This window comes from Oncorhynchus clarkii, chromosome 8 (assembly GCF_045791955.1).
Source record: "Oncorhynchus clarkii lewisi isolate Uvic-CL-2024 chromosome 8, UVic_Ocla_1.0, whole genome shotgun sequence".
Classification (NCBI taxonomy): Eukaryota; Metazoa; Chordata; class Actinopteri; order Salmoniformes; family Salmonidae; genus Oncorhynchus; species Oncorhynchus clarkii.
Window position 1 is genome coordinate 28,013,737 of NC_092154.1, and position 27,198 is coordinate 28,040,934.

The following is a 27,198-nucleotide window of genomic DNA, read 5'->3' on the forward strand; positions in this document are numbered from 1 at the left end:
AAACTGAGCCAGAGCAGATCACAAAAAAACGACAGTAAACGGGTAAGATGTTTACATGCCACAGTATCCCGTCTAAGATCAGCATATCCCAGGCATCTTATCTGGGTTTCTCAAACAGGATACAAGTATTTTCGTGTTATTGTAAATGGGATATGTTTATACATCAACTTAAAAACAGAATATTTGAGTATCTCGAATAAAAACGGATATTGGTGTGCATGTAAACATGGTCAATGTGAAAGAGGGTGATGGCCAGTGGCGTTGCACCGAGCAGAGGTTACAAAAAGCCTAGTGTGTTGTGAGTGAATAAGAGCATATAGTGGTCTACAGAGGGTGCAGCAGGATGGACATGCAGGCAGTGCTGGGAGGTTCCTCCCCCCAGTGTCCTCAATGGGGGAGTTGAGTGACTGCGGCGCTGGCCCAGGCAGACGTTTGTGCCCCACGGCGCCACCGGACCATCAGTGTCAAACAGCCAGTCGACCGGAGAGCAGCCCAGTGCCTTTCCTCGCCTCATCTCGCGTGACTCCCTTAGCCAATTACACACGGGCAGGAATGGCTAATGTACTGTTGTCAGGGGGACTCCGGAGGAGATAGTCAAGCGCCATCTACCGTTTCTCACAAGCACAACCCAATCTTACATATAAATATATTACATAACATCCTTTTCCTGGATGGGCCTATGGCTGTTATAGGAGCATCAATTAGCTCTTTCAGAGCTGCACTGACTCAAGGTCTGGAATGAAACGGACTTGATGGCAGCCCAGCACTTTCTTTCCCCTGAGTTGACCCTGAAAGAATGAAAAGAGTCAGCTAGCTGTTGATTTATTCAGAAGACCTCGTATACCTGTGCACGCTCTGTTTCTCTCTCTCTTTTTGCGTAGTTCATTACATATTCATTTTTCTTTCCTTAATGCACTCTTCTAAATTGTCATGTTTGATATGGAGAATCTTTTCAAATGTGGCCCTGTCATTACAGCTTTGAATCATGGTGGAGAGATGCCCTCCTGTGAGTGTATATTCATTTTTGGACTTAAATTCATGACACAACCATAGATTCTTGAACATTATAACTTCTCAGATCTCAGACTGCCACTTTTAAAAGTAGATTCAGCAACATGACATCATCATAGACATACAGAATATCTTTCCACTTAGTCAGTTCCATGTCATGACAAAGTCACTTGATATTTGTAAATAAAGTCCATTATTACTATGCATACTTCCTTTCTTTTTTTCGTGGAATTTACCCCTTTTTCTCCCCAATTTCGTGGTATCCAATTGTTAGTAGCTACTATCTTTTTTCATCGCTACAACTCCCGTACGGGCTCGGGAGAGACGAAGGTTGAAAGTCATGCGTCCTCCGATACACAACCCAACCAAGCCGCACTACTTCTTAACACAGCGCGCATCCAACCCAAAAGCCAGCCGCACCAATGTGTCGGAGGAAACACCGTGCACCTAGCAACCTTGGTTAGCGTGCACTGCGCCTGGCCCGCCACAGGAGTCGCTGGTGCGCGATGAGACAAGGATATCCCTACCGGCCAAACCCTCCCTAACCCGGACGACGCTAGGCCAATTGTGCGTCACCCCACGGACCTCCCATTCGCAGCCGGTTACGACAGAGCCCTGGGCGCGAACCCAGAGTCTCTGGTGGCACAGCTGGTGCTGCAGTACAGCACCCTTAACCACTGTGCCACCCGGGAGTGACATTTTTGTCCTATTCCGATATTTTCGTTGCCCAAAAAACTGTACCGATATTTATTTAACATTTTAGTGGCCTTTTAAGCATTCTAGTCCAGTTAAATAGTTAGACCGCTGCCTCTGTGTTAAGGCACTGCATCTCAGTGCAAGAGGCATCAGTACAGTCCCTGGTTCGAATCCAGGCTGTATCACATCTGGCCGTGATTGGGAGTCCCATAGGGCGAAGCACAATTGGCTCAGCATCGTCCGGGCTGTCATTGTAAATAAGAATTTGTTCTTAACTGACTTGCCTAGTTAAATAAAGGTTACAGACACAAACACACCATTGACCAAAAAGTAATTTTGTTGGCATTTATGTCTGTCCCCATTACCGGTAAAACATAATCAAAACCTACTTCTTCACTTACTTGCTATGCTGTTTTGTTGTTCATTTGTTCAGTCGTTTCATTCTCAACCAGGATTTCTATGGTACGCCATTTGGGTCTTTGGTGTTTTTAAATAACGCTATTTGATGTGTCAAATAATCTTGTTGACCGATCAGAACATGACTGCACGTCACATAATTTAATTTAGCTACCTCATGGATGCAACCAATGTTCTTCCCCAAAAACATAGCAAAATGACATCTGTTTCAGAAGCTATAGTTAGCTAGCTTGCAATATAGGTGTCACCTAAATAACCCTAATTTATAATACAGTTAATATTTGATTAATGGTGGTCGGACCAATCTATGTGAAGCTATTGCTTCACAACACAACCTGGTCCGGTCGAGCCTCACTAGCCAGATGAAGCTAGCTGGCTGCTTATTACTTTAGCTTTAGGCAACAGGGTTAAGTAGCTGGCTAGCTATTTGTCATGAATTTGTCAATAGGCGAATAACAAGTGGCTACCTAGTTAATACTTACTCACAAGGATTCCTAAATCATTGCTAAGAATAATGAAAATGACTTAATTTTCTACTGGTCATTGTTTTCAAGCTGGTTGTATTGGTGCTAGCTAGGTACCAAGCTTTTGCTAGCTACCCCGGAAGTTGCGGTTGAACAAATGTATGCTTTATTACCAACGCGGTATTGTAAACACATCATTCGTGGCCGGTGTTTATTTGTTTGCGGACTTTATTGTGCAGCTTTGACAGTGCTACTGTATCTTTTTTGACACGCAAAGACCCAAACGGCGTTCAATGGTATGTATGTCGTGAAGCTAATAGCAGTGACGCTACTACTGTGTAACTCCGGTAGGGCAACATCTGAAAAATAGTGCACTTGGTTAGTGTGGTACCGGTGCTCGACCAGTCGAGGTAAGCCATCATCACCCACGACAGAGAACCGTTGATTGTCAAGGGCAGTGAATTCCATTATCTTGGCTTTAATGCATTTCGATAATGAGCTGAAATGTTGTTACTCTTTCAAATGACTGCTCGACTTGTTGACTGCTTTGTTCCACACAGCAGACATTGTGGGCTAGGTTAGGAATGCTGTGTTGCTCAATTTTACGTGGCGTCATTACGTCATGTTCCTACGTTCTATAGGTATGCACGGTATCTTTGACATCGGTTTTTAACATCTGCGTTAAACTAGACATCGGGCCAAAACCGATTTTGGTATTTGTAGCAAATTTTGGCCGATTCCGATATGTTCACTGATATATTGTGCATCCCTACTTCTATTACTTGTTATTTTTGACTTGACTCTTTGTTATTGACTGATGTACTGCATTGTGGTAGTGTTGTTGTCTTAGGTCTCGTGTGTTTTGTCCTACATCTGTATTTTTCATCTCAGGTAAATAAGAATTTGTTATTAATTGACTTGCCTAGTAAAATAAAATAAAAAAAATATATATTTTTTGTGTGTGTGTATATATTAGTTTAAAAGCACATAAGCAATTAGCTGTACCTTTTATACCTGCTGTAAAATGTATGTGATAAATACAATTTGATCTAATGGTAACCAAATTTTCCAAGGCTGCCTTTGTTGGCTCTATCAAATGTGGCAGTGGACAAATCGGTTGGAGCCAATAATGACCTGTCTTGGTAGATTTGGCTGCTGTTAACGTACAGTGCCTTCGGAAAGTATTCAGACCCCTTGACTTTTTCCACATTTTGTTACAGCCTTCTAATTAAAACATTTTTTTTTAACTCAACAATCTACACACAATACCCCATAATGGCAAAACGAAAACAGGCTTTTTAAAAACTATTAAATATAAGAGCATTTTTTACACAAGTATTCAAACCCTTTTCTATGAGATTTGAAATTGAGCTCGGGTGCATCCTGTTTCCATTGATCATCCTTGATGTTTCTACAACTTGATTGGTTGGAGTCCACCTGCGGTAAATTCAATTGATTGCACCTGATTTGGAAAGGCACACACCTGTCTATATAAAGGTCCCACAGTTGACAGTGCATGTCAGAGCAAAAACCAAGCCAATGAGGTAGAAGGAATTGTCCGTAGAGCTCCGAGACGACAGGATTATGTCGAGGCACAGATTTGGGGAAGATTACCAAAAAATGTCTGCAGCATTGAAGGTCCCCAAGAACACAGTGGCCTCCATCATTCTTCAATGGAATAAGTTTGGAACCACCAAGACTCTTCCTAGAGCTGGGCAATCTGGGAGAAGGGCCTTGGTCAGGGAGTTGACCAAGAATCCGATTTGTTACTGACAGAGCTCTAGAGTTCCTCTGTGGAGATGGGAGAACTGTGTCCAGAAGGACAGTCATCTCTGCAGCACTCCACCAATCAGGCCTTTATGGTAGAGTGACCAGACGTAATCCACTCAGCCCGCTTGGATTTAGCCAAAAGGCACCTAAAGACTCTGGCCATGAGAAACGAGATTCTCTGGTCTGATAAAACCAAGATGGAACTCGTTGGCCTGAATGCCAAGCGTCAAGTCTGGAGGAAACCTGGCTCTCTTTACGGTGAAGCCCATGCTGTGGGGATGTTTTCGGTGGCAGGGACTGGCAAAGTGGGATGCCTAGTCATTTGTACAACTGAATGCAGTCAACTGAAATGTGTCTTCCTCATTTAACCCAACCCCTCTGAATCCAAGAGGTGCTGGGGACTGCCTTAATCGACATCCACGTCTTTGGTGCCCAGGAGCAGTTGGTTAATTGCCTTGCTTAGGGACAGACGACAGATGTTTTACCTTGTCAGCTCGGGGATTCAATCTAGCAACCTTTTGGTTACTGGCCCAACGCTCTAATCACTAGGCTACCTGCCACCCTACTAGTCAGTATCAACTTAAAGATGAATGTTAAAGTACAGAGAGATCCTTGATGGATACTTGCTCCAGAGTGCTCAGGACCTCAGATTGGGGGCGAACGACCCTAAGCACACAGCCAAGACAACGCAGGAGTGGCTTCAGGACAAGTCTCTGAATGTCCTTGAGTGGCCCAGCCAGAGCCCAGACTAGAACATTTCTGGAGAGACCTGAAAATAGCTGTGCAGCAACGCTCCCTATCCAACCTGACAGAGCTTGAGTGGATGTGCAGAGAAGAATGGTAGAAACTCCCCAAATACAGGTGTGCCAAGCTTGTAGTGTCGTACCCAAGAAGACTTGATGCTGTACTCGCTGCCAAAGGTGCTTCAACAAAGTACTGAGTAAAGGATCTGAATACTTATGTAAAAGTGATATTTCAGTTTATTTTTTTAATAAATAAGCAAGAATTAAAAAAATCAAATAATAATAAAGTTTTTGCTTTGTCATTATGGGGTATTGTGTGTGATTGATTTATTAGAAGAACAATTTGATCAATTTTAGAATAAGGCTGTAACAAAATGTGGGAAAGTAGTCAAGGGGCCTGAATAATTTCCGAAGGCGCTGTCAATAATGATTTCTCTCAGAGTCTACTTTTTACAGTGAAGTATAGGTCCTATCCTAAATGAGCAGAACAGTTGTTGCAGTTAACATTTTTTTTTTACTTCCGTGTGATAGGTGGGTGATTCCTAATGAAACTCGAATAAAAACACCGTAACTGTTGACCTGTATTGTGGGGCAAACTTAATCTTGATGTTATTTGTGTGCTCTTAAATGAGTAATACATTTAATTATGCACAATGCAAATGTAAATTTTTATATGATTTTGAAAAAATCCTCAGTAGACAAGTGGCCACACCACAAAATGTTTGTGAAATCCGGGACGAACCAGTGGAATTGAAGCAGCAGCCACAGAGGACAGACTGGTCTGATGCCGCATATCATCTACATAGTGTTTTATTCTCTCATCCTTGCGACTTAATTGTGGCCATTTTGAATGAAAACTTCATACATATTTAACACTAACCCAGTACCTGAAACTAATTTTAAGTTATGTCTGGTTAATCCCTCTTATTACTAACTTTTCACTCAACAGTCAGTCTTTGTGACATAGGTATATGGAATCCAAGGCCATACCCCATGCACTTTAGGCTTTGTCCCATAGGGGCGCACAATTGGGCATTACCACAGTGCATGGAGGGAGGGATCCTTTTGCCCATTCACATCGCTAACACACATCTTGTGACCCATCCTAAGGACATTGAAGTAAAATATTTGAAACACTTTAAATTGTATACCTTTTTCCCTTTTCTGACATTTTGCCCAATATTTGAAATCTGTAATATACAAACATGTATCTGCTTGTACAGAGCATGTTAGTGAAAAGGAATCTTCCAAAACATTGTTGCCTTTTAACATAATAGCAAGACCTAGTGTTGACACAGCTTTTCAGTTGCATATATCTCCTTATGTCATTATCACACAGTTTATACGGGGGGGGATAAAACATGAAGGTTCAAAGGGAGCAGTCAAACCTAGTTTCCAACGTAACCCATCTCTCTTCTACCTCTCCTCCAGTGCTTTGCCATTTTGGATAGCTCGAAAGTCAGTTCTACATCTGGGATTCCTAACCCTCTTTCTTTAGGGGCATGTATTTTCTGCATACTGATGCATGGTCTTTTCCAATCCCATATAAAGTATTTAATAATACTATTATACTGCTTAAAAATGTATGGAATGCATGTCAATAGTATCATTGAAATATACAGTTGAAGTCTGAAGTTTACATACACCTTTACATACGTTTTTCACTATTCCTGACATTTAATCCTTGTAAAGATTCCCTGTCTTAGGTCAGTTAGGATCACCACTTTATTTTAAGAATGTGAAATGTCAGAATAATAAGAGTGATTTATTTCAGCTTTTATTTATTTCATCACATTCCCAGTGGGTCAGAAGTTTACATACACTCAATTAGTATTTGGTAGCATTGGTTTTAAATTGATTAACTTGAGTCAAACGTTTCTGGGAGCCTTCCACAAGCTTCCCACAATAAGTTGGGTGAATTTTTGCCCATTCCTCCTGACAGAGCTGGTGTAACTCAGTCAGGTTTGTAGGCCTTGCTCTCACATGCTTTTCCAATTTTGCCCAAATATTTTCTATGGGATTGAGGTCAGGGCTTTGTGATGGCCACTCCAATAACTTGACTTTGTTGTCCATAAGCCATTTTGCCACAACTTTGGAAGTATGCTTGGGGTCATTGTCCATTTGGAACCCATTTGCGACCAAGCTTTAACTTCCTGACTGTCTTTGAGATGTTGCTCTAATATATCCACATAATCTTCCTGTTTCATGATGCCATCTATTTTATGAAGTGCACCAGTCCATCCTGCAGCAAAGCACCCCCACAACATGACGCTGCCACCCCCGTGCTTCACGGTTGGAATGGTGTTCTTTGGCTTGCAAGCCTCCCCCTTTTTCCTCCAAAGATAACAATGGTCATTATGGCCAAAGAGTTCTACTTTTGTTTCATCAGACCAGAGGACATTTCTCCAAAAAGTATGATCTTTGTCCCCATGTGCAGTTGCAAACCGTAATGTTTTTTATGCCGGTTTTGGATCAGTGGCTTCTTCCTTGCTGAGCGGCCTTTCAGGTTATGTCGATATAGGATTCGTTTTACTGTGGATATAGATACTTTTGTACCTGTTTCCTCCAGCATCTTCACAAGGTCCTTTGCTGTTCTGGGATTGATTTGCACTTTTCAAAGAAAAGTACGTTCATCTCTAGGAGACAGAACACGTCTCCTTCCTGAGCGGTATGACGGCTGCGTGGTCCCATGGTGTTTATACTTGCGTACTATTGTTTGTACAGATGAATGTGGTACCTTCAGGCGTTTGGAAATTGCTCCCAAGGATGAACCAGAGGTCTACAATTCTTTTCGAGGTCTTGGCTGATTTCTTTTGATTTTCCTGTGATGTCAAGCAAGAGTCACCTCCATTTGACTCAAATTATGTCAATTAGCCTATCAGAAGCTTCTAAAGCCATGACAATTTTCTGGAATGTTCCAAGCTGTTTAAAGGCACAGTCAACTTAGTGTATATAAACTTCTGACCCACTTGAATTGTGATACAGTGAATTATAAGTGAAATAATCTGTCTGTAAACAATTGTTGGAGAAATTACTTGTGTCATGCACAAAGTCGAGGTCCTAACCGACTTGGCAAAACTATTGTTAACCTCTTGGAACCACCCATCCCGGATAATTGTCATCAACTACGCTAAAAAGCATAGCGCAACGGTCAAATAATCTTACTAGAAAATATTCATCTTCATAAAATCACAAGTGAAATATAGCGAAACACAGCTTAGCCTTTTGTTAATCACCCTGTCGTCTCAGATTTTGAAATTATGCTTTGCAGCGAAAACAATACAAGCGTTTGGGTAAGTTTATCGATATACAGTGCCTTGCGAAAGTATTCGGCCCCCTTGAACTTTGCGACCTTTTGCCACATTTCAGGCTTCAAACATAAAGATATAAAACTGTATTTTTTTGTGAAGAATCAACAAGTGGGACACAATCATGAAGTGGAACAACATTTATTGGATATTTCAAACCTTTTTAACAAATCAAAAACTGAAAAATTGGGCGTGCAAAATTATTCAGCCCCTTTACTTTCAGTGCAGCAAACTCTCTCCAGAAGTTCAGTGAGGATCTCTGAATGATCCAATGTTGACCTAAATGACTAATGATGATAAATACAATCCACCTGTGTGTAATCAAGTCTCCGTATAAATGCACCTGCACTGTGATAGTCTCAGAGGTCCGTTAAAAGCGCAGAGAGCATCATGAAGAACAAGGAACACACCAGGCAGGTCCGAGATACTGTTGTGAAGAAGTTTAAAGCCGGATTTGGATACAAAAAGATTTCCCAAGCTTTAAACATCCCAAGGAGCACTGTGCAAGCAATCATATTGAAATGGAAGGAGTATCAGACCACTGCAAATCTACCAAGACCTGGCCGTCCCTCTAAACTTTCAGCTCATACAAGGAGAAGACTGATCAGAGATGCAGCCAAGAGGCCCATGATCACTCTGGATGAACTGCAGAGATCTACAGCTGAGGTGGGAGACTCTGTCCATAGGACAACAATCAGTCGTATATTGCACAAATCTGGCCTTTATGGAAGAGTGGCAAGAAGAAAGCCATTTCTTAAAGATATCCATAAAAAGTGTTGTTTAAAGTTTGCCACAAGCCACCTGGGAGACACACCAAACATGTGGAAGAAGGTGCTCTGGTCAGATGAAACCAAAATTGAACTTTTAGGCAACAATGCAAAACGTTATGTTTGGCGTAAAAGCAACACAGCTGAACACACCATCCCCACTGTCAAACATGGTGGTGGCAGCATCATGGTTTGGGCCTGCTTTTCTTCAGCAGGGACAGAGAAGATGGTTAAACTTGATGGGGAGATGGATGGAGCCAAATACAGGACCATTCTGGAAGAAAACCTGATGGAGTCTGCAAAAGACCTGAGACTGGGACGGAGATTTGTCTTCCAACAAGACAATGATCCAAAACATAAAGCAAAATCTACAATGGAATGGTTCAAAAATAAACATATCCAGGTGTTAGAATGGCCAAGTCAAAGTCCAGACCTGAATCCAATCGAGAATCTGTGGAAAGAACTGAAAACTGCTGTTCACAAATGCTCTCCATCCAACCTCACTGAGCTCGAGCTGTTTGGCAAGGAGGAATGGGAAAAAATGTCAGTCTCTCGGTGTGCAAAACTGATAGAGACATACCCCAAGCGACTTACAGCTGTAATCGCAGCAAAAGGTGGCGCTACAAAGTATTAACTTAAGGGGGCTGAATAATTTTGCACGCCCAATTTTTCAGTTTTTGATTTGTTAAAAAAGTTTGAAATATCCAATAAATGTCGTTCCACTTCATGATTGTGTCCCACTTGTTGTTGATTCTTCTCAAAAAAATACAGTTTTATATCTTTGTTTGAAGCCTGAAATGTGGCAAAAGGTCGCAAAGTTCAAGGGGGCCGAATACTTTCGCAAGGCACTGTACTAGCAAAACATTATGTACACCTAGCGGCAGGTAACTTGATCACAAAAATCAGAAAAGCAATAAAATGAATTGTTTACCTTTGATGAGCTTTGGATGTTTTCACTCACGAGACTCCCAGTTAGACAGTAAATGTTCCTTTTGTTCCATAAAGATGTTTTTTTATATCCAAATACCTCCGTTAGTTTGATATGTTATGCCTAGGAATCCACCGGAAATAGCGGTCACGACAACACAGACAAAAATTCATAATTATATCCATAATATTGACACAAACAAGGCAAACGTTTTTTATTATCAATCCTCAAGGTGTTTTTCAAATATCTATTCGATAATATATCAACCGGGACAGTTGGCTTTTCACTAGGACCGGGAGGAAAAATGGCTACCTCTCTGTTTTGCGCAAAAATCACACTGAGAGCCAACAACAGACCACTTACGCAATGTGGACGTTTATGCTCATTCTTCAAAATAAAGGCCTGAAACTACGTCTAAAGGCTGTAAACACCTTAGGGAAGCCACAGAAAAAGGAATTAGGCTGATATCCCTTTCAATGGACAATAGAGATGCATAGAAAGACAGGGGTTTCAAAATAAGAGTCACTTCCTGATTGGATTTTTCTCAGGGTTTTGCCTGCAATATCAGTTATGTTATACTCACAGACAATATTTGTACAGTTTTGGAAACTTTAGTGTTTTATATCCTAAGCTGTCAATTATATGCATATTCTAGCATCTGGTCCTGAGAAATAGGCAGTTTACTTTGGGAATGTTATTTTTCCAAAAATAAAAATAGTGCCCCCTAGCTTCAAGAGGTTAGCAAGAAATGTGTGGAGTGGTTGAAAAACAAGTTTTAATGACTCCAGCCTAAGTGTATGTAAACTTCCGACTTCAACTGTAGTTAAACTTAGGAACAAGCACCATTTTAATTGTATGCATATTTCCCCGTAAACTAAGATTTAACAACTTCTGTTTTTTGGTGGACTGGAATATTGATATTATCTTATCTAACAATAGAATGCCCAGATAATTTATACCTTATGTTTCTACTTGAAATTAAAAGGGGCAACCATGGCTGATGGATTTTATTGTAGAGACTGGCATAGCATCAGGTTTATGCCAATTAACCTTGAATCCAGAAATATATATATATCTCGATCTCTATCAACTAAATATTGCGGTTTACTGTATAAGCACTAAACGGATGAGGAATGATGCAACTAACGTTTAACATTGCATGGTGATACAGTAAGTAGTAGGTGTCTTTTTTATGGGGCAATTCATCATATGTAGAACCTGGCTGGTTGGCAGACGAAAAGAAAATGACCCTTTTTTTGAAAGTATTTTCATTAAAGTGGGAGCTTATTTGGGAGCTAGAACTAACTTCCTTGGTGATTTATTATTTAAGGTTGCGCTTGGATATTTCAAGGGCTATATATCACTTGAAATATTGTGGTAGTGTTTAATCTAAAAATACAATGTTTGGGAGCTTGACCATATAAGCCTAGTGGTGGAAAGGGTTTTTCCTAAATAATGATGACGGTCACCCTATACAAGTGATAATGGCTATTGTGGGAATGTTGCGAGTTTTTGCTTAAGTCAATTGAGATGGACCCAAGGCCACAATTTGAAAAGCACGTCTGTTATATAGCCTATTGAATGTATTCCCCATACAATTTCACGGAATCTATCCTCGATAAGGATTTATTTCAGGTTCATTAATCAGATATCCAACTCGCTCACAGAATTGACTTAGGCCTATTTACAATGTTTCCAACCCTGGAGCTGACATACTCCAGGCTCCAAGTTCTGAAAAATAGATTACTATTTACACATGCACACTAAAGTGACCATTGTCCTAGATTGTGCTGTAACTGTTGAAAAATACAGTACCTTAACTGGTTAAATCCATTGCAGTAATAAATGGCTTTCTAAATCTTTCTTTGCTCTGTTTTTCTCATGTTGTTTTGAGGCGTCCATACTCCTCGCTAGGGATATGAATGTGATTAGAGTGGTCAGAATTGATGACCATGTGAATCCTTCAACCAGGGAGCAGGCATGGCATGCATCTCCCTCCCTCCCTCCTCCCTCTCTCTCCTCTTCGCTCTCTCGCTCTTTCTCCCTCTCTCTCCACTTCCACTGCCCATTCATTCGCAAATCGCGATACGTCTATGCTCTCCAGAGACGGGGGATTGCTTGCTGGAAGCAGTGGTTGAAACAATCCCAGAGAGGGACTTACTTCAGCCGTCACCGACTTGAAGCGATGCCAGGGTTGGATCCTCTATCTGTCAGTCACAGCAAGGCCCCGCCCACACATTGGCAGTGTGTCATCGGTGCTCGACTCACCAGTGTGCCCCAGGGAGCCTTGCTCAGGAGGGGGGCTTGCGGATGCACCCCTCCCTCTCTCGCTCTCTCTCTCTTTCTGTCTGTCTCTTTCTCCCTCTTTTGCTTCCCTTTCTTTTCCATCCCTTGGTGCTCACACAACAAGCAAGGCTCACTCCTCCTAAGACTCCTCTGCAGGGCTCCCTTCGCTACTGCGTACCTTGACGCTTGCTTAGCGTTTATTATTCATACCGTTTACTTGAGTGTATTTTGGAGTCTACAGTGGCAGGGCAATAAGACGCGGCGGGGGGGTGCATAATGAAGAAGTTTGTGACCATAGTGCTCCGCGGCCTGGTCAGCCTCTCGAAGGACCGTACCTGGGTGAAGGAGCGCCACCGGCCGGGGAAGAAGGAAGGCCGGAGGAGAAGGACAGCAGTTAAAGGGGGAAGTGCCACGGGCAGAAACGGCAACTATGGGAGGGTGGTTAGTATTCCTCTTGAGGTGAGATCTGTCTTGATCAAGTTTCAATTCAAGGGTGGTTTACTCTCATTGTCTCACGCCAGTGTTGGTCGTTTACGAGGTGAAATTGTCTCGGCTAAATCTTTACAACAGCCTTTGCTGTTTTCAGTTTTGCCTGCCCGTGCCAGGTCCTTGTCGATATGCTTGTTGTTTTCTCTATTTTGCCCAGTGAGAAGTCTTTTTGTCATCCATCTTACCTTTGTTTTGCAGCAACGCTATTGGTGACCCATGTCAATGCTGGGGCAGAGGCCATTGATTGGTCTAACTAGCACTTCCGTGGTTCCTGTGTTTTGGCAGAAGTGTCAGCGGTTTGGCATTTTTTTGGAAGACGGTCTTACATTTGCATAAAAATCCCATGGCATGACAGAAATGCTGACCTTTGTGAATTTTGGAATATAATAATAATATGCCATTTAGCGGACACATTTTTCCAAAGCGACTTAGTCGTGCGTGCATACATTTTACGTGTGGGTGTCCTCGGGAATCGAACCCACAACTGTGGCGATGCAAGCACCATGCTCTACCAACTGAGCCAGACAGGACAATTATTATTATTTTTTTAAACTTTTTTTTGTCAAAATAATATTTGTGTGTGAGCATGCTGCTTTGGGGACGAGCCTCCCCTATCTTGGAATGATGTGATTGAGTGGATAGTCAGTAATTCTTGATTGTGTTGACTGCTGAGCCTGAGTGTGCTGCTGGCCATTGCCACCATTTGCCATAGAGCTTGTTTATTACCATATGCACATACTTATATCTGAAATGTAGGCTACTGGTTGCAGTATACTATAATAAGTCAGATCCTATTCATTTTAGGAAGAGCATTCAATACCAACAGATAATTTGACCAGTTTTTTTCCCCTGGTAGGTTTTTGGCAAGATCATTTGTTTCTTGCATTATCCGTCATGGTCCAATAGGCTTTGTTTTGGTGCACTTAAAATAATTGCTTGGTATTGTGATTATGATTTCATCTGATATATTGATGTTGAGGTGGATCTTAATGGAGGGATTCTGCTGGGAGACAAGGGGCTTAGAAGCTCTGCGCTCTGAATTTTCTTATGTCCAGTGTTGGCAGTGGTAATCTTTGTTCATCCCTGTTTTCCCGATTTAATCTCATCAGAAGAGGGCGAACACTGCCTACCACTTTCCTGGCGCCCGCTCCCCTGAATAATGCATTTACTCAGAAAATGAGGTTATCCTTGTTTCATTTTGAAAATAAGAAAGCAGAGGACAAAGATAAATTCATTGGTATGGGATTGCCTGTTGGCACTAGTTGTGGAAACTGGTCTTGGTTGGTGTGATTGGCGCTCTACATTTGCATCATGTTTCGGTTTGTCTACCCCCCTTCTGTGGAAAAGAAGGCCAATGATTTCTCTCTTACCCCCTGCTGCTCTCTTGGTGGAATCTATTGCTCTGTCCCAAATCGACCCATAGCAAGACCCCCTATGGACTTTTGAGATATGAAAGGATTGAATGGATATAATCAATAGGGTAATGGCTCCACGTTTCCCCCAGATTGGCCATGTGGAATTTTCACCCATATTTCTTTAATTTATAAAATCTTGTCTGACTGCCCAAAACTGCAGTGGGGTTAGGGGTCAGTGTGGGATTGGATGTAATGTGTGCTACAGTGTTAGCTGCAATCAGAAGGGAATGCCACTCATTCTAATGTAATAGAGATTTTGGTTCATTGTTGCTGAGGCAAGATCAGCCGTGGGAAGTGTGAAGGACTGCCCATTGTGACTGATGCAGGCTATGCTGTTAGGCTAGAAGTGGAGGTATCTTGAACATGTGTTATTAATTATATTCTCAACCTTGGTTCTATCAGTAATTAGCTTTCTCCATCTCTGCTTTGAGCGTTGGACTGAATCAAGTGTGTGTATTGAGTTCTGGGGGGACTCTTGTGGCAAACACTGACAGTCTTTGATGGGTAACACTTGATGGCACATTAAAACCTGTGAGTGCTACATTAAGAAGGAAAGAAGGGAGGGAGGAATAGTGAAGAAAATATGTTTGGGGCCCTGAACATTTTCAGATCCATAGAAAAATGCTTTCTGGCAGCTGTTTTTCTGTTTCTCTATGAATGAAAGTTATAATGATCATCACCAGACCATTGAGTTAACCCATGTAGGCTGCTGATTCAGTAGGGGTAGTGTTATCAGATGTCAATGCACCTATGAGGAACTGATGTCAGTCTGTGGTATTCCACAAACCTCTGTGACGTTTACCATAAAGAGCTCCACCAAACCTTTTCACACACATTCCACAGCAGTGTGTGCTGAGGATACACGCAAGTCAAGCTACAGCCAGAACACAGGGTTGGTCGTGGCTTGATTGTCCAATGCTCAAAGCAGAGAGCGAGAGAGCTTATTATTGATAGATGGCTCAAAACATAATTGAAAATCCACGTCAATCGCTTTTGGTAGCTATTTATCATTGCTAGCAAACTGAAGGCACTGAAACCATTGAGCAAATGAAGCACGTGTAGTTTGGATTGGCAAAGGGTAGCTAACGTTTAGCCTAAATATTTATGCTAAATTTTGACCCTAGATCTAGATCTGTTTTAGGTGTTGGGGGAGCAAAACCTGTCCCGTGACTTAAATGTACTACTGCTTACTCAACGTAACCAATAGCAGGGGATATAACTGCCTCCCTCCCTCTCTCCCGCTCAGATGATCCTGACAGTGTACCTAAGTGATGGGGAACAGGCACTGACCGAGGTGCCCATCACCCCTGAGACATCGTGCCGCGACGTGGTCGAGTTCTGCAAGGAGCCTGGCGAGAGCGGCTGCCACCTTGCCGAAGTGTGGCGAGGCAACGGTAAGAGAGTGACGGCGTCTCGAATCTCCTCCTCAAGCGCCTTCTTACCCTAGCCTCTAGTGCAGGTATACTTCAATCTTGACCTAGAGTCCAGTTCCACTGCTCATTTTCATTCTTGCTATTTAGTCAGGTACTGGCTGGAGTAACAGCCTGCTCATATGTTGGCTCTTCAGGACTTGAAGTGCACTGCCAACTAGACTAGGTCAGTGTTGAAATGGAGACTTTTTGATCAACCACTTTACCTGAACTACATGTTGACAACTCTCATTACCACACAAATTGTGAAGGAGTTGTTTGCTTTGAGACCCTAACAATGCTCTGTGTGCATCCCAAATGGTTCTCTTCCCTGCACTGCTTTTACTAAGGTCCAAAGAGCTCTGTTAGTGGACTAAATAGGGAATAGGGTGTTGTTTGGGATACATGCTTTCTCTGCTTAGGCTGCATTCAGACTTGAGCATGAATAAGCATGTAGCACACAGTCAGCTCCAATTGGAAATAAGCTTTGTGAAAGGAAACACTTTTGTATCTACACATAGTAACAGCGAAAGTGTGGTCTTCTGCGTCGGAGAGCTTTTCTGAGCCGTACATACCAGTCAAACTACAGTAATAACTAGTTCTCGTGTGAGAAACAACTGTGAAACTACTGCTGGAGACAAGTGGATCTTTGAGTAGTCAGATGTGCACTATAAGGGATAACTACATTTTTGAGGGAATTGTCAGTTGTATGTGGCCTATGCCAATTGCAGGAGTAATGACCAGTTTATTTTACTTGTTGTTAGGCAAAATGCCTGAATTATGGAAACAAAATAAATTATAGTTTATTCCAAGCCCATTCATGCAAAGCTTGAAGGTACTGTGCACTTAGCCTATAGCGACCTCACTAAATAAGTAGACACCACAAATGGGCATCCACACAGTAATATAAAGCATACATAATATTATTAGATATGTGAAAATAACGTTTATTTTTGAAAATTATCTAAAAATTTATGTTTGAAAAATAATCAAATTCCACATGGTTTTGAAAACATATTTTTCTATGTGTGTGCCATAAAACTGTCCGTAGCCTCCACTGTACTGGGTAATCACATACACAAATACTGATTTGCCACAGATTTCTCCACAAAGGAGAACATTTTACACACACAGAGGAGTTGTATTGTCAGGAGCTAGCCAAATGGGATTACGTAACAGGGCTAATAAACACGCTGGCTGGATGTCATGTTTATCTCGAGGAGTGGTCCCTCTCAGCAAAACACTGATGACACGGGTGTGTCAGCTAGAACTCTGGTGAGGGAAGCAATCATGGTGTGTGTGCGTGCACACTGACAGCGGGGTGTGTCCGCTGTCTGCATTTAATGTCTGAAGAGAAAGTCTGCATCCCAAATGGCACCCTGTCCCCTATATACTACACTGCTTTTGCCATTTGGTACACAACCATAGACTGATGAAAAGCACAGCCGGAACTATCTAGTCTTCATCAGAGCTCAAGTTTTTGGAGGGGAGGGGGGAGCGGCCACGCTGCCCTTCTTCCTTTCTGCCTGTGTGAGGCGTCTGGCTCAGCTGTAATGGGAACGAATTGGGCCAGCAGTCGGCATGAGTCTGCCTCAAGCGGAGGAGCTCACTTAAGTGTTTTAAAAGATCCTGCTTTGGTCCAGTCACTCTGCTTAACCAGGAGAACTCTGCTTTCTACTGGTTATAGTGCCATCACTGCCGTGGTAAAGAATGTTATGGGGTGGGCTAAGATCCCCCCCCGCCCCCCTGCCTCTCTCTCTCTGAATCTCTCTCTTTGTTCCTTTCCTTCTCGCTGTCCCTCACTAGCCCAGGGACTGTATGTGTCAAGCATCTCAGAGTAAGAATGCTGATTTTGGGTAACTTTTTTGCCTTTTAGATCACAATAAATATTACATGGACAGGGGGGGGACCTGATTCGATATCAGCACTCCTACTCTGAGACGCTGGATAAGCAGATTATAGACTAGTCATTCAGACCGCTACGAGCCACCTGATTCTGCCTTTTCCTGTTTTTCAATTCTCTCTCAAATTCAGAAGGCTTTATTGCCATGGGAAATGCTACCACATACATTGCATACAAGCAAACATATAGGCATTAAATAAATCAATGATGGCTGAAGTAAACAATTCTCTCTGTCCCCCCATACCCCTAGAACGAGCAATCCCCTTTGAGCACATGATGTTCGAGCACCTGCAGAAGTGGGGACCCCGAAAACAAGAGGTCAAGTTCTTTCTCCGGCACGAGGATTCACCCACCGAAAGCAGTGATCAAGGTGGGTGCAATAGTAACCCCTTTGCTCTCTGTAACTGACACACACACACACACACACACACACACACACACACACACACACAAGCAAACAAAGGCAAGCGCGCACACAGTGCTTTCAGAAGATATTCACACCCTTGGACTTTTTCCAAATTTTGTGTTACAGCCTGAATTTAAAATGGATTAAATTGAGATTGTGTCTCTAGCCTACTCACAATACCCAATGTCAGTGGACATTTTTACAAAAATAAATAAATGAAAAGCTGAAATGCCTTGAGTCAATAAGTATTCAAGCCCTAAATAGACTAAGTTAGTGGAGTATAAATATGCTTAACAAGTCGCATAAGTTGCATGGACTCTGTGCAATAGTAGTGTTTAACATGATGTTTGAATGACTGACACTTCTCTGTACCCCACACATACAATTATCTGTTAGGTCCCTCCATCAGTGAATTTCAAACTCAGATTCAACCAGAAAGACCAGGGAGGTTTTCCAATGCCTCGCAAAGAAGGGCAGCTATTGGTAGATGGGTAAAAAAAAAAGCAGACATTGAATATCCTTTTGAGCATGGTAAAGTTATTAATTACGCTTTGGATGGTGTATCAATACACCCAGTCACTACAAAGATACAGGCATCCTTCTGAACTCAGTTGACAGAGAGGAAGGAAACCGCTCAGCAATGGTGACTTTAAAACAGAGTTTAATAGTTGTGATAGGAGAAAACGGAGGGTGGATCAACAACATTGTATTTATTCCACAATAGTAACCTTATTGACAGTGAAAAGAAGGAAGCCTGTACAGAATAAAAATATTCCAAAATATGCATCCTGTTTGCAACAAGGCACTAAAGTAACACTGCAAAAAATGTGGCAAAGCAATTCACTTTTGTCCTGAATGCCAAGTGTTTAGTGCAAATTCAATACAACACATTACTAAGTATCACTCTACACTCTACAGATTTTCAAGCATTGCTGTGGCTGCATCATGTTAGGGGTATGCTTGTAACCGTTAAGGACTGGGAAGTTTCCAGGATAAAATAATGTGCGAATATTGCACAATCCAGGTGTGCAAAGCTCTTCGAGATGTACCCAGAAAAACTGACAGCTGTAATTGCCAAAGGTGCTTCTACAAAATATTCACTCGGGTGTGAATACTTTTTATAAATGTGATATTTCTGTATTTTGAATTCAGGCTGTAATAGAACAACGTTTTTAATAAGTCAAGGGGTATGAACACTTTCTGCAGGCACTGTAACTGTATTACATCTACGCTCGTCATAAATGATAAATAATAGGCCCACTGTAATTTTGCCACTGGAAAGGGGGCTTTCTGTCCCTGAGCATGTTTTATTGCCGGTATGCTTCAACTGCCACGCATTGAAATGCCATGAGTGTTAATAGGAATTGCGTTGGAACACCAATGCAAGCATGTTACCTTTCTCCTCTACCCTTAATTAACCTTTCATCGTTTCTTTGCATCTTCTCTCCTCCCTTCTTAAAACGTATTGGAGAAGAACGTCCGTGGGCAGGGTCTTTGGACCTTCTCTTCCAATACTTCTGAGAAGGATGCAAGGAATCTGGGAATTAATTGATTTGAGCCCATCAATCGTCTATTTTTTCCGATGCCCTATCCCTCCCTCTTCACCTTACTTTCTACTGTACTTAGGGGTTAAAGTTCTCATTCACTCTGACGGAATTCAATCACATTGATTCTGGAGAGGTTGGGTGGTGGTGAATGGTTTGGAGATGACACGACCTAATACAGAAGCATGTCTATTCTACACAATATATTCCCGAATAAATGTGTTCTCAAATATCACATTTTCTCTGTTATGCAGTGTGCACTGAACTGACATTAATTATTGTTGCTGACACTTCGATGTTTAGCTGAAGTGAATTAAATAGTCTATAATGCACACCACCGCGGTGCTCGACTCAAATAGCTGTGTGTAGCCTACTGTAGCTTCAAGCAAAGTATCACTCCGGATGCAACTTTCTGTGCTAAAACTACTATTTTTGCCATATAATGTTAATAAAACAGACAACCCTATAGTAGAATAGTTTACCTATTTACCTAGTCGACTGGTTGTGTGTTCTAATGTGAGAGAAATATTCCTCTCCAGGCTCTTTCAAGTTGCGAGAGCCATAGTGAGGGAAACGTATTCTGACAAGCAGTCAATGCACAATAAATCTTAATACAAACTCGGAAAACAATTTTGAAAGCAGTTTGGTCTTTTCATATTTATTTGTTGTTTTTTGTTTGTTTCTAATAGCACATCCTGATAATATTGACCATAGTTATACAAGTCTTACCCAATAAGGTCCGGACCCTGCTGGTTTTCTGTTCAACCTGGTAATTAATTTCACCTACCTAGTGTCCCAGGTCTAAATCAGTCCCTGGTTAGAGGGGAATGATGAAAAAACGCAGTGGAACTGATTTTGAGGTCCAGAGTTGAGTTTGAGGGATGTAGACCAGGCTATAAGCATGGTCTAATATGTAAAAATAATTGTACCATAAGTTTTACCAATATGTTATCTGGAGGTGGAAATTATATTTTAGATGGTGTCACCATTTAAAAAATTAATTTTGCGTTATAATGTCCTTAAATTTGTTTCGCAGTCCTTCGAAATAAAAATTCTCCCAGGGTGGACCCAGGCCCCCCTAATCAAGGGGACTGGAATTGGCTAAACTTGCAGTTTAATACAAGATGATCCTCTTTCCCTAAAAAGTGTGATGGTCATGACTTTCTCATGGGAAAAGGGAGATTAACTTGGCCCCAGACAATCGATCGGAGATCGACTTAAGTTTCAGTCACAGGATTTCTTTGTTACTTTTACCCCTGCGTACTCACTTGTCTTCTCTCATCACTCTTTCTCGGCCTGGGCTCAGTGAGGTGGATTATGATGGTGTCTTCAGTGGAGAGAGTCAACCCTCCACTGGGCGGGAACACAAAGACACAGAGAAGTGGCCCCAGTCCATCACATACCAGCTCTTACTTACTCACTCACACTTATTATTTATCATCTGCATACTTAATAAGACCCATTTCAGCAGAAGAGGGTTCTCTGTTTATTAGTATTTACTCGTAAATTAAGAGTTGTCCCTGAGGGGTTCCTGTCTGACAAAACCAGTTAGTAGTAATGGAGAATTGTAAAAACACATACAATGACAGCGACATTGAGACCTCACCGCACACCCAAAATCCATCTACCCGTGTGTTTGCAGATATACTGTCTAGTGCAGGGGTGTCAAACTTATTTTCCCTGCGGGCTGCATTTGTTCTTCACTGAGGTCCGCACTTAATATTGATAAATTCCTCGCTGTAAAAATAATAAGTAAAATAGTACTCTATCCATCGCTTTTAGAATTTTAGGCTTCCTGACTGTCTAGCTTTCGTTTCAATGACTGTTAGCCAGCTGTACAGAGTGAAGAGACTGGAAATGTAGGTCCATTATCATTTCTACAGTTTGTTTTTACTCATTTCCATGTCTATTGAGATCTACATGAATTTTTATTTTTTTACAACAAAAAATAAATGATGACACTGGCCCTCCGGTGGTTAAATGAGTTTTTTTTGGCCAGATTGAATGATTAGTTTGACACGTGGTCTAGAGTGTACTCAGTGTTTGTGCCTTCCCCCTGCAGGGAGCCAGCAATCTCAAGAGCAGGCCAACCGTAGAAGTGGAGAAAAGCACAATGAGAATGGGGTAAGAACACACTGTATCTGAGTCTCACAAAACAGTCTCACACACATAATTTTGATTTATTTTACCTTTATTTAACTAGGCAAGTCAGTTAAGAACAAATTCTTATTTTCAATGACGGCCTAGGAACAGTGGGTTAACTGCCTGTTCAGGGGCAGAACGACATATTTGTACCGTGTCAGCTCGGGGGTTTGAACTTTCAACCTTCCGGTTACTTGTCCAATGCTCTAACCACTAGGCTACCCTGCCGCTCCATTATGCACCCAAATGATACACACTCATATTTCAATATGTTTGGGGTTGTGCCATAGTGAGGTTGCTCCGCTCTTTTAATATAAAACATTTTTTATACTTGCAGTGTATTATTTCAATACCTCAAAAATTGCCTTTGTTAACCCAATAGGGAGAATGTGGAAAAGTCCTTGTCCAATAGAAAATGTCCCTACCCATATCCATTGGCTTTATCCCTAATCAGTCAATCTCCCTCCGAAACTCCCTGAGGACCTTCGAACACAGTGGCACACCATATGTCTCTGATTCAGAGCCACGCCTCGCAGTCATGTGATTCGCTAATAACAAATACTTCAGTTCATTCCCTACCTCTGTTCACTCCCACAGAGGCCAGCTTTGATTCATTGATATGCCAGGATTATATGTGTTATGCTCAATTAACCTGGGGACGAGGTTAGGCCCTCACTGTGCCAGTGATTCACAAAATCAGTGTGTCAATGACATTTTTGGTGCTCCAGTTATTCAGATGACTACTCTATATAGCTAGCCAGGACAAAAATGTTCACCCCAGTCATCAAAATCAATACATCATAGCATGTTTTTGAGCTCATTCAGTAGTTTTTGCCTGAGTAAAATCATGTTGAAAAATAATATTTAAAGTACCTTTTTATATTCCTAAAACATACAGGTCATTCGGAAAGTATTCAGACCCCTTCCCCTTTTCCACATTTTGTGACTTTACAGTCTTATTCTAAAATGGATTAAATAAAATATTCCTCAACAATCTCCACACAATACCCCATATTGACATGGCAAAAACAGGTTAAAAAAAATGTATTTACATAAGTATTCAGACCCTTTGCTATGAGACTCAACATTTTGGTCAGGTGCATCCTGTTTCCATTGATCATCCTTGAGCTGTTTCTTCAACTTGATTGGAGGCCACCTGTGGTAATTAAGTTGTTTGGATATGATTTGGAAAGGCACACACCTGTCCCACAGTTGACATTGCATGTCAGAGCATAAACCAAGCCATGAGGTCAAAGAATTGTCTGTATAGCTCCGAGACGACAGGATTGTGTTGAGGCACAGGTCTGGGGAAGGGTACCAAAATATGTCTTCAGCATTGAAGGTCCCCAAGAACACAGTGGCCTCCATTCTTAAATGGAAGAAGTTTGGAACCACCAAGAATCACCAAGCAATCATGGAGCTGACCAAGAATCCGATGGCCACTCTGACAGAGCTCCAAAGTTCCTCTGTAGAGATGGGAGAAGGGTGGGTTAAATAAAGAAAACAATACCTTTTATGGATTTATCATTCTTATGCAATTTATATCTATAGGGCTACATTGAGTTTATTTTATTTCGGTATTTAATGCCATCTGGCATTAGTGCCTAAGTCTACACTTTAGGGCCGAGCTGTTTGCTCGCCAAATAGCCAACCCGCCAATCACCAAATACTTTTGGGAACAGGCAGAAAAAGTGAATATGCAACTCAATGTTAGGAAGGTGTCCACGATGTTTGGTATACTCGATGTATGTAAATCAGCCCCTGAAAAATCCTGCACCCCCTGTAAAAAAAAATATTAAAAAAAAAATCTGCCATCTGACTGTAGCCTACAGCGCACTTTCTATATTATCGGGTTAAAGTTTGGTGAGGGCCTCAAATGATCACTATAACATGTAGTCAGTCGGCAGTTGCAGATGGTTTATTAGCAATTGGGTGCGGGTGATCAAACAGCTGACCCGCGCACCACTAGTGTGCATGCATGCATTTGTTAGAGAATGGCTCCATGATAACAGCAGCCTCTGGCATGCCCCCTCACTCCCTAACCATCTGTCCCAGATTCCAGAATGGGGAGAGCTGTGCTTGAGGAAGCGGAACTAATTTAACCTTAAGGGGGGGCGAGAAAAAACCATTGCGGCACAAGATGGAGTTATTTATTTATTTGTTTGTATACTCTTGTGATGACCGCATCGCGACACACCACATTGCCTCATCTGGTCCCTTTGGCTTACTTTCTCCTACTATTCATGATCCAGATGTGTTTGCGTGTGCACATGCATGTGGATGTTCATGGATGTGCGAGCATGTCGGTGTGTGTATACCACAGGGAGCAGTGTTGTGTTTTAGCTAGGGAAGGTGGACTGTCGGCTAAGGAGCTGATTAGCCAGACAGGGCTAATGCTTGCTCGCCGGCAGAGCGCGTCTCCTTCTCAGGTGGGTGTCCCCTGGGTTGTATTTATTAGTGCAAACCATGGCAAAACGTTTTATGAGTGTTTCTTCAGATAGTTCAGTTAGGTCCCTCCCTGTTTCAGTCCATTTGCTTCCGTTTGGTCCCTAGTGAAAACAACCCTAGGGGGCTGCCAGAACACAATCCACCAAGTCTGACTCTCGCTCAAACTACATGTTTACTGTAGACCTAGTACAGATCTAGGATCAGTTCCCCCTACCCCCTCAAAGTGTGTGTGTGTGAGTGAATATCCACACACATTATACAGAATAATATAGTGTGCGCACATTCTCCTACTTTAGGCAGAGCCTAACACAAATGCTTCTATAGCCTATTTGTTTGGCCATATAATCGCATCCCATTGTTGGGCAACTCTTCAAATCTCCCTCCTGTTCCCCCCCACCCCACTGACAACCCCAAACAAACATTACCCCTGATCCATAGCATGTTGCCCACTAGCCTGTATGTGTTAACCTTGACTGTATAAGGAAGCGCAGTACTCTCCTGTGTAGTTTGGAGGATTAGGGCAGTATGATGACATAACGGTCCTAAGAGGATCAGTGTTGTGGTTATCCGCGGGGCTCTGGTCGAGCAAGGGGCTTTTCGCCGCTCAGCCCACATGTGGGATGCTCTCTGAAAAAGTGTAACACAAACACGCGTGCACACACAGTTACTCCCTCTCTCACAAACACACATGCAAGCGCACACTTTCTCACACTCAACACTTACACAAGCACCCCTACACACAAGCAGCGAAACTACACACACACACACACAGACAAGGGTGACTCGGCCCAGGGAGAGAGGAGCTCTATAATCCCCAGGGGACACATGCCCTTTAGAGAATGGGAGGGTAAGACATGGCTTTCCCTCTCTCTCTCTCTTCTGTCCTCTCTATACTCATGGTGGTCCCCTTCTCTTTCTCTCAGCCCCCCTCCCTCTCGCTCTCTCTTCCTTTCTCTCAATTTCACCCAGACATTCTCTCACTCTCCTTTTCGGTGGTCTGTGTGTGTGTGTGTTTATTTTTCCTGTGGGCCTCATCAGTGAGGCTCTGTCGCCCGGATGCACTGGAGCGTGGTTCTGTGTGCCAGTGGCTTTCTGTGGTGTGGGGCACATCCTGCCTGAGTTGAGTCAGTCTCATCACCCTCTACTATCGTCCACTCCATCCCCCCTGTCTGTGAGGCAGAGCCCACACATACACGCACCCGGGATTCACTCACTGAAGCTGGGGAAATACTTGGGAGGTAAGGCGATCTCAACCTTTCATCTGAACCACGCAGCCAACTCGGGACTGTGTGCATTTGTAGTATATTTACAGATACTACAGCTACTCTGCAGAAATAAAGCTGTTGATAGTCTAGTGATAGTTTGTAGATGGAGTACAGACACGTTCTGGTTGAAAGACAACCAACGTAGAGTTGACATGTTACGCACTTTGTTAAGCATCTACAGATGTGTACTGTTTCAACATTGACGAATAGCCCAATATCTCAACGAGAGCTTTTCTAACTGTTTGAACTTGTTCTACCTGTCTCAAAACGAAAGCGAGTCTGCACTCAAAAAAGAGATTAAAAGTCAAATGTGGCGATTTGATGATCGTGATGTGATTTATTCAGTAATTGGAATGCAATAGGAGAACAAACATAGTCGGTAGAAGTGGCACTGTGATGACAAGGAAATTGTCAAAAGTTTGAATCGCACAAGCAGGTCGTTTTGGATTGCTGTGTCAAACTGTTGTGTGGATCTTGGTCGCTCTGTGAAACCTGGTGCTGAAATCCAAATGTGGACAGGGAATCAGAGATGTGTGTGTGTGGGACAGAGACGGGGGCTTTTGGCAGCTGGCTAGCATATCCCGAAACATCAACCCCCATCTCTTTTCCATGTTTTTTTCCCGCCTTGCTAACTCGTTACTAGTCAATGATTTCAGCTCTTCCCTTGCTCCCTTGCCTTGCCCCACTCTTCAGGCAACGACGGACAGCACAATGAGCAATGGCACAACAGTGGATGCATCACAATAGTATCTATTTTCTCCTGAAATGTATACTCGTTCACTATTTAGCACAAATCTAAAATCATTGGATTGGTGGTGTGGGCTAGGGGGGAGTTTCACCATATTTCTTATACCAGTCATTTCCTCTTAAATCAGTTAAGAGAAGTTAACAAGTGCAAACTTTGGGAGGAAGGAGGGATAATCGAGATGTAGCCAGTGTGTTGAGTCTGCTTGGGATTAGAAATGGGCAATTCCACAGTAACGGAATTACGCAGAGACTGATGTTTTACTTAAATGTATGCCAAACAAAAAACCTTGATTTCAAAGTTTAACAAGCTATACATTCCTATGCACAATGACTACTTTGAATAATTTACACAGTAAATCCATTTAAAAAAATGTATTTACTAGAAAAATTGGGCAGATGCTAAGTTCGGTAACAGAATAAAAGGTAAAATGTTCCTAAGTTTAATTCTGTTACCTAACATTGTATCTGCACAGTACTTCCTGAAAATTCGTTTTTGTAAAATTTGCTGTGGAAATTTATGAAAGTAGTCCTTGTGCATATGGTTTGTTAAACTAAACTTTGAAATCAATGGTTTTTGTTTGGTATACATTTTAAAGCGCAATATTTGATTCTCAGCATTAATTCTGTTACCATGGGATTACCCAAATTTAGCTTTCTCTAGTCCGGCTTTTTCAGAAGGATTTCCAGTGGGTGGACCCTCCATTTTAATCTAATAAAGCAATTGGTAACCGTCCAGTGACATTGTGGTCTCTGAGCCATTCCCAATTTTTTACTGGGTAATCCCAGAGCGTTAACGGGACACAGGCACACACACAAACATTTTGTTATGTGTAACTTTGAAGTTAAGTTCTACATTGGTCAGTCCAAAATGTTTTAGTTTTTTTAATTCTGTCATGTTTGTTTTTTTAAATGTCCTATTAAAGTTATTTATGGTTTCTATGCCTTTAGTTTTCCATGTGGACTAATTTATAATTGAATTATGAAAGGAGCATAGTGAACAGACCTGGATTGGTTTTAGCCAGAGCTTGTACTTATTATGA

The 27,198-nt window shown here is 42.1% G+C and overlaps 1 protein-coding gene across 5 annotated transcripts in view; it reads left to right on the plus strand.

Annotated features, from left to right (window-relative positions):
- LOC139415225 (protein phosphatase 1, regulatory subunit 13Bb) overlaps positions 1-27,198 on the plus strand; it is an 87,738-nt gene that overhangs the window by 21,415 nt on the left and 39,125 nt on the right. For 4 of the 5 annotated variants that reach the window (XM_071163137.1, XM_071163139.1, XM_071163138.1 and 1 more), the window contains exons 3-5: positions 15,541-15,688; positions 17,857-17,976; positions 21,619-21,680. In XM_071163137.1, coding sequence (XP_071019238.1) covers positions 15,541-15,688; positions 17,857-17,976; positions 21,619-21,680 — 330 coding nt within the window. Of the gene's footprint in view, positions 1-15,540; positions 15,689-17,856; positions 17,977-21,618; positions 21,681-25,310; positions 25,385-27,198 lie in introns of those variants that run through there. The other variant, XM_071163141.1, reaches the window with a different exon arrangement.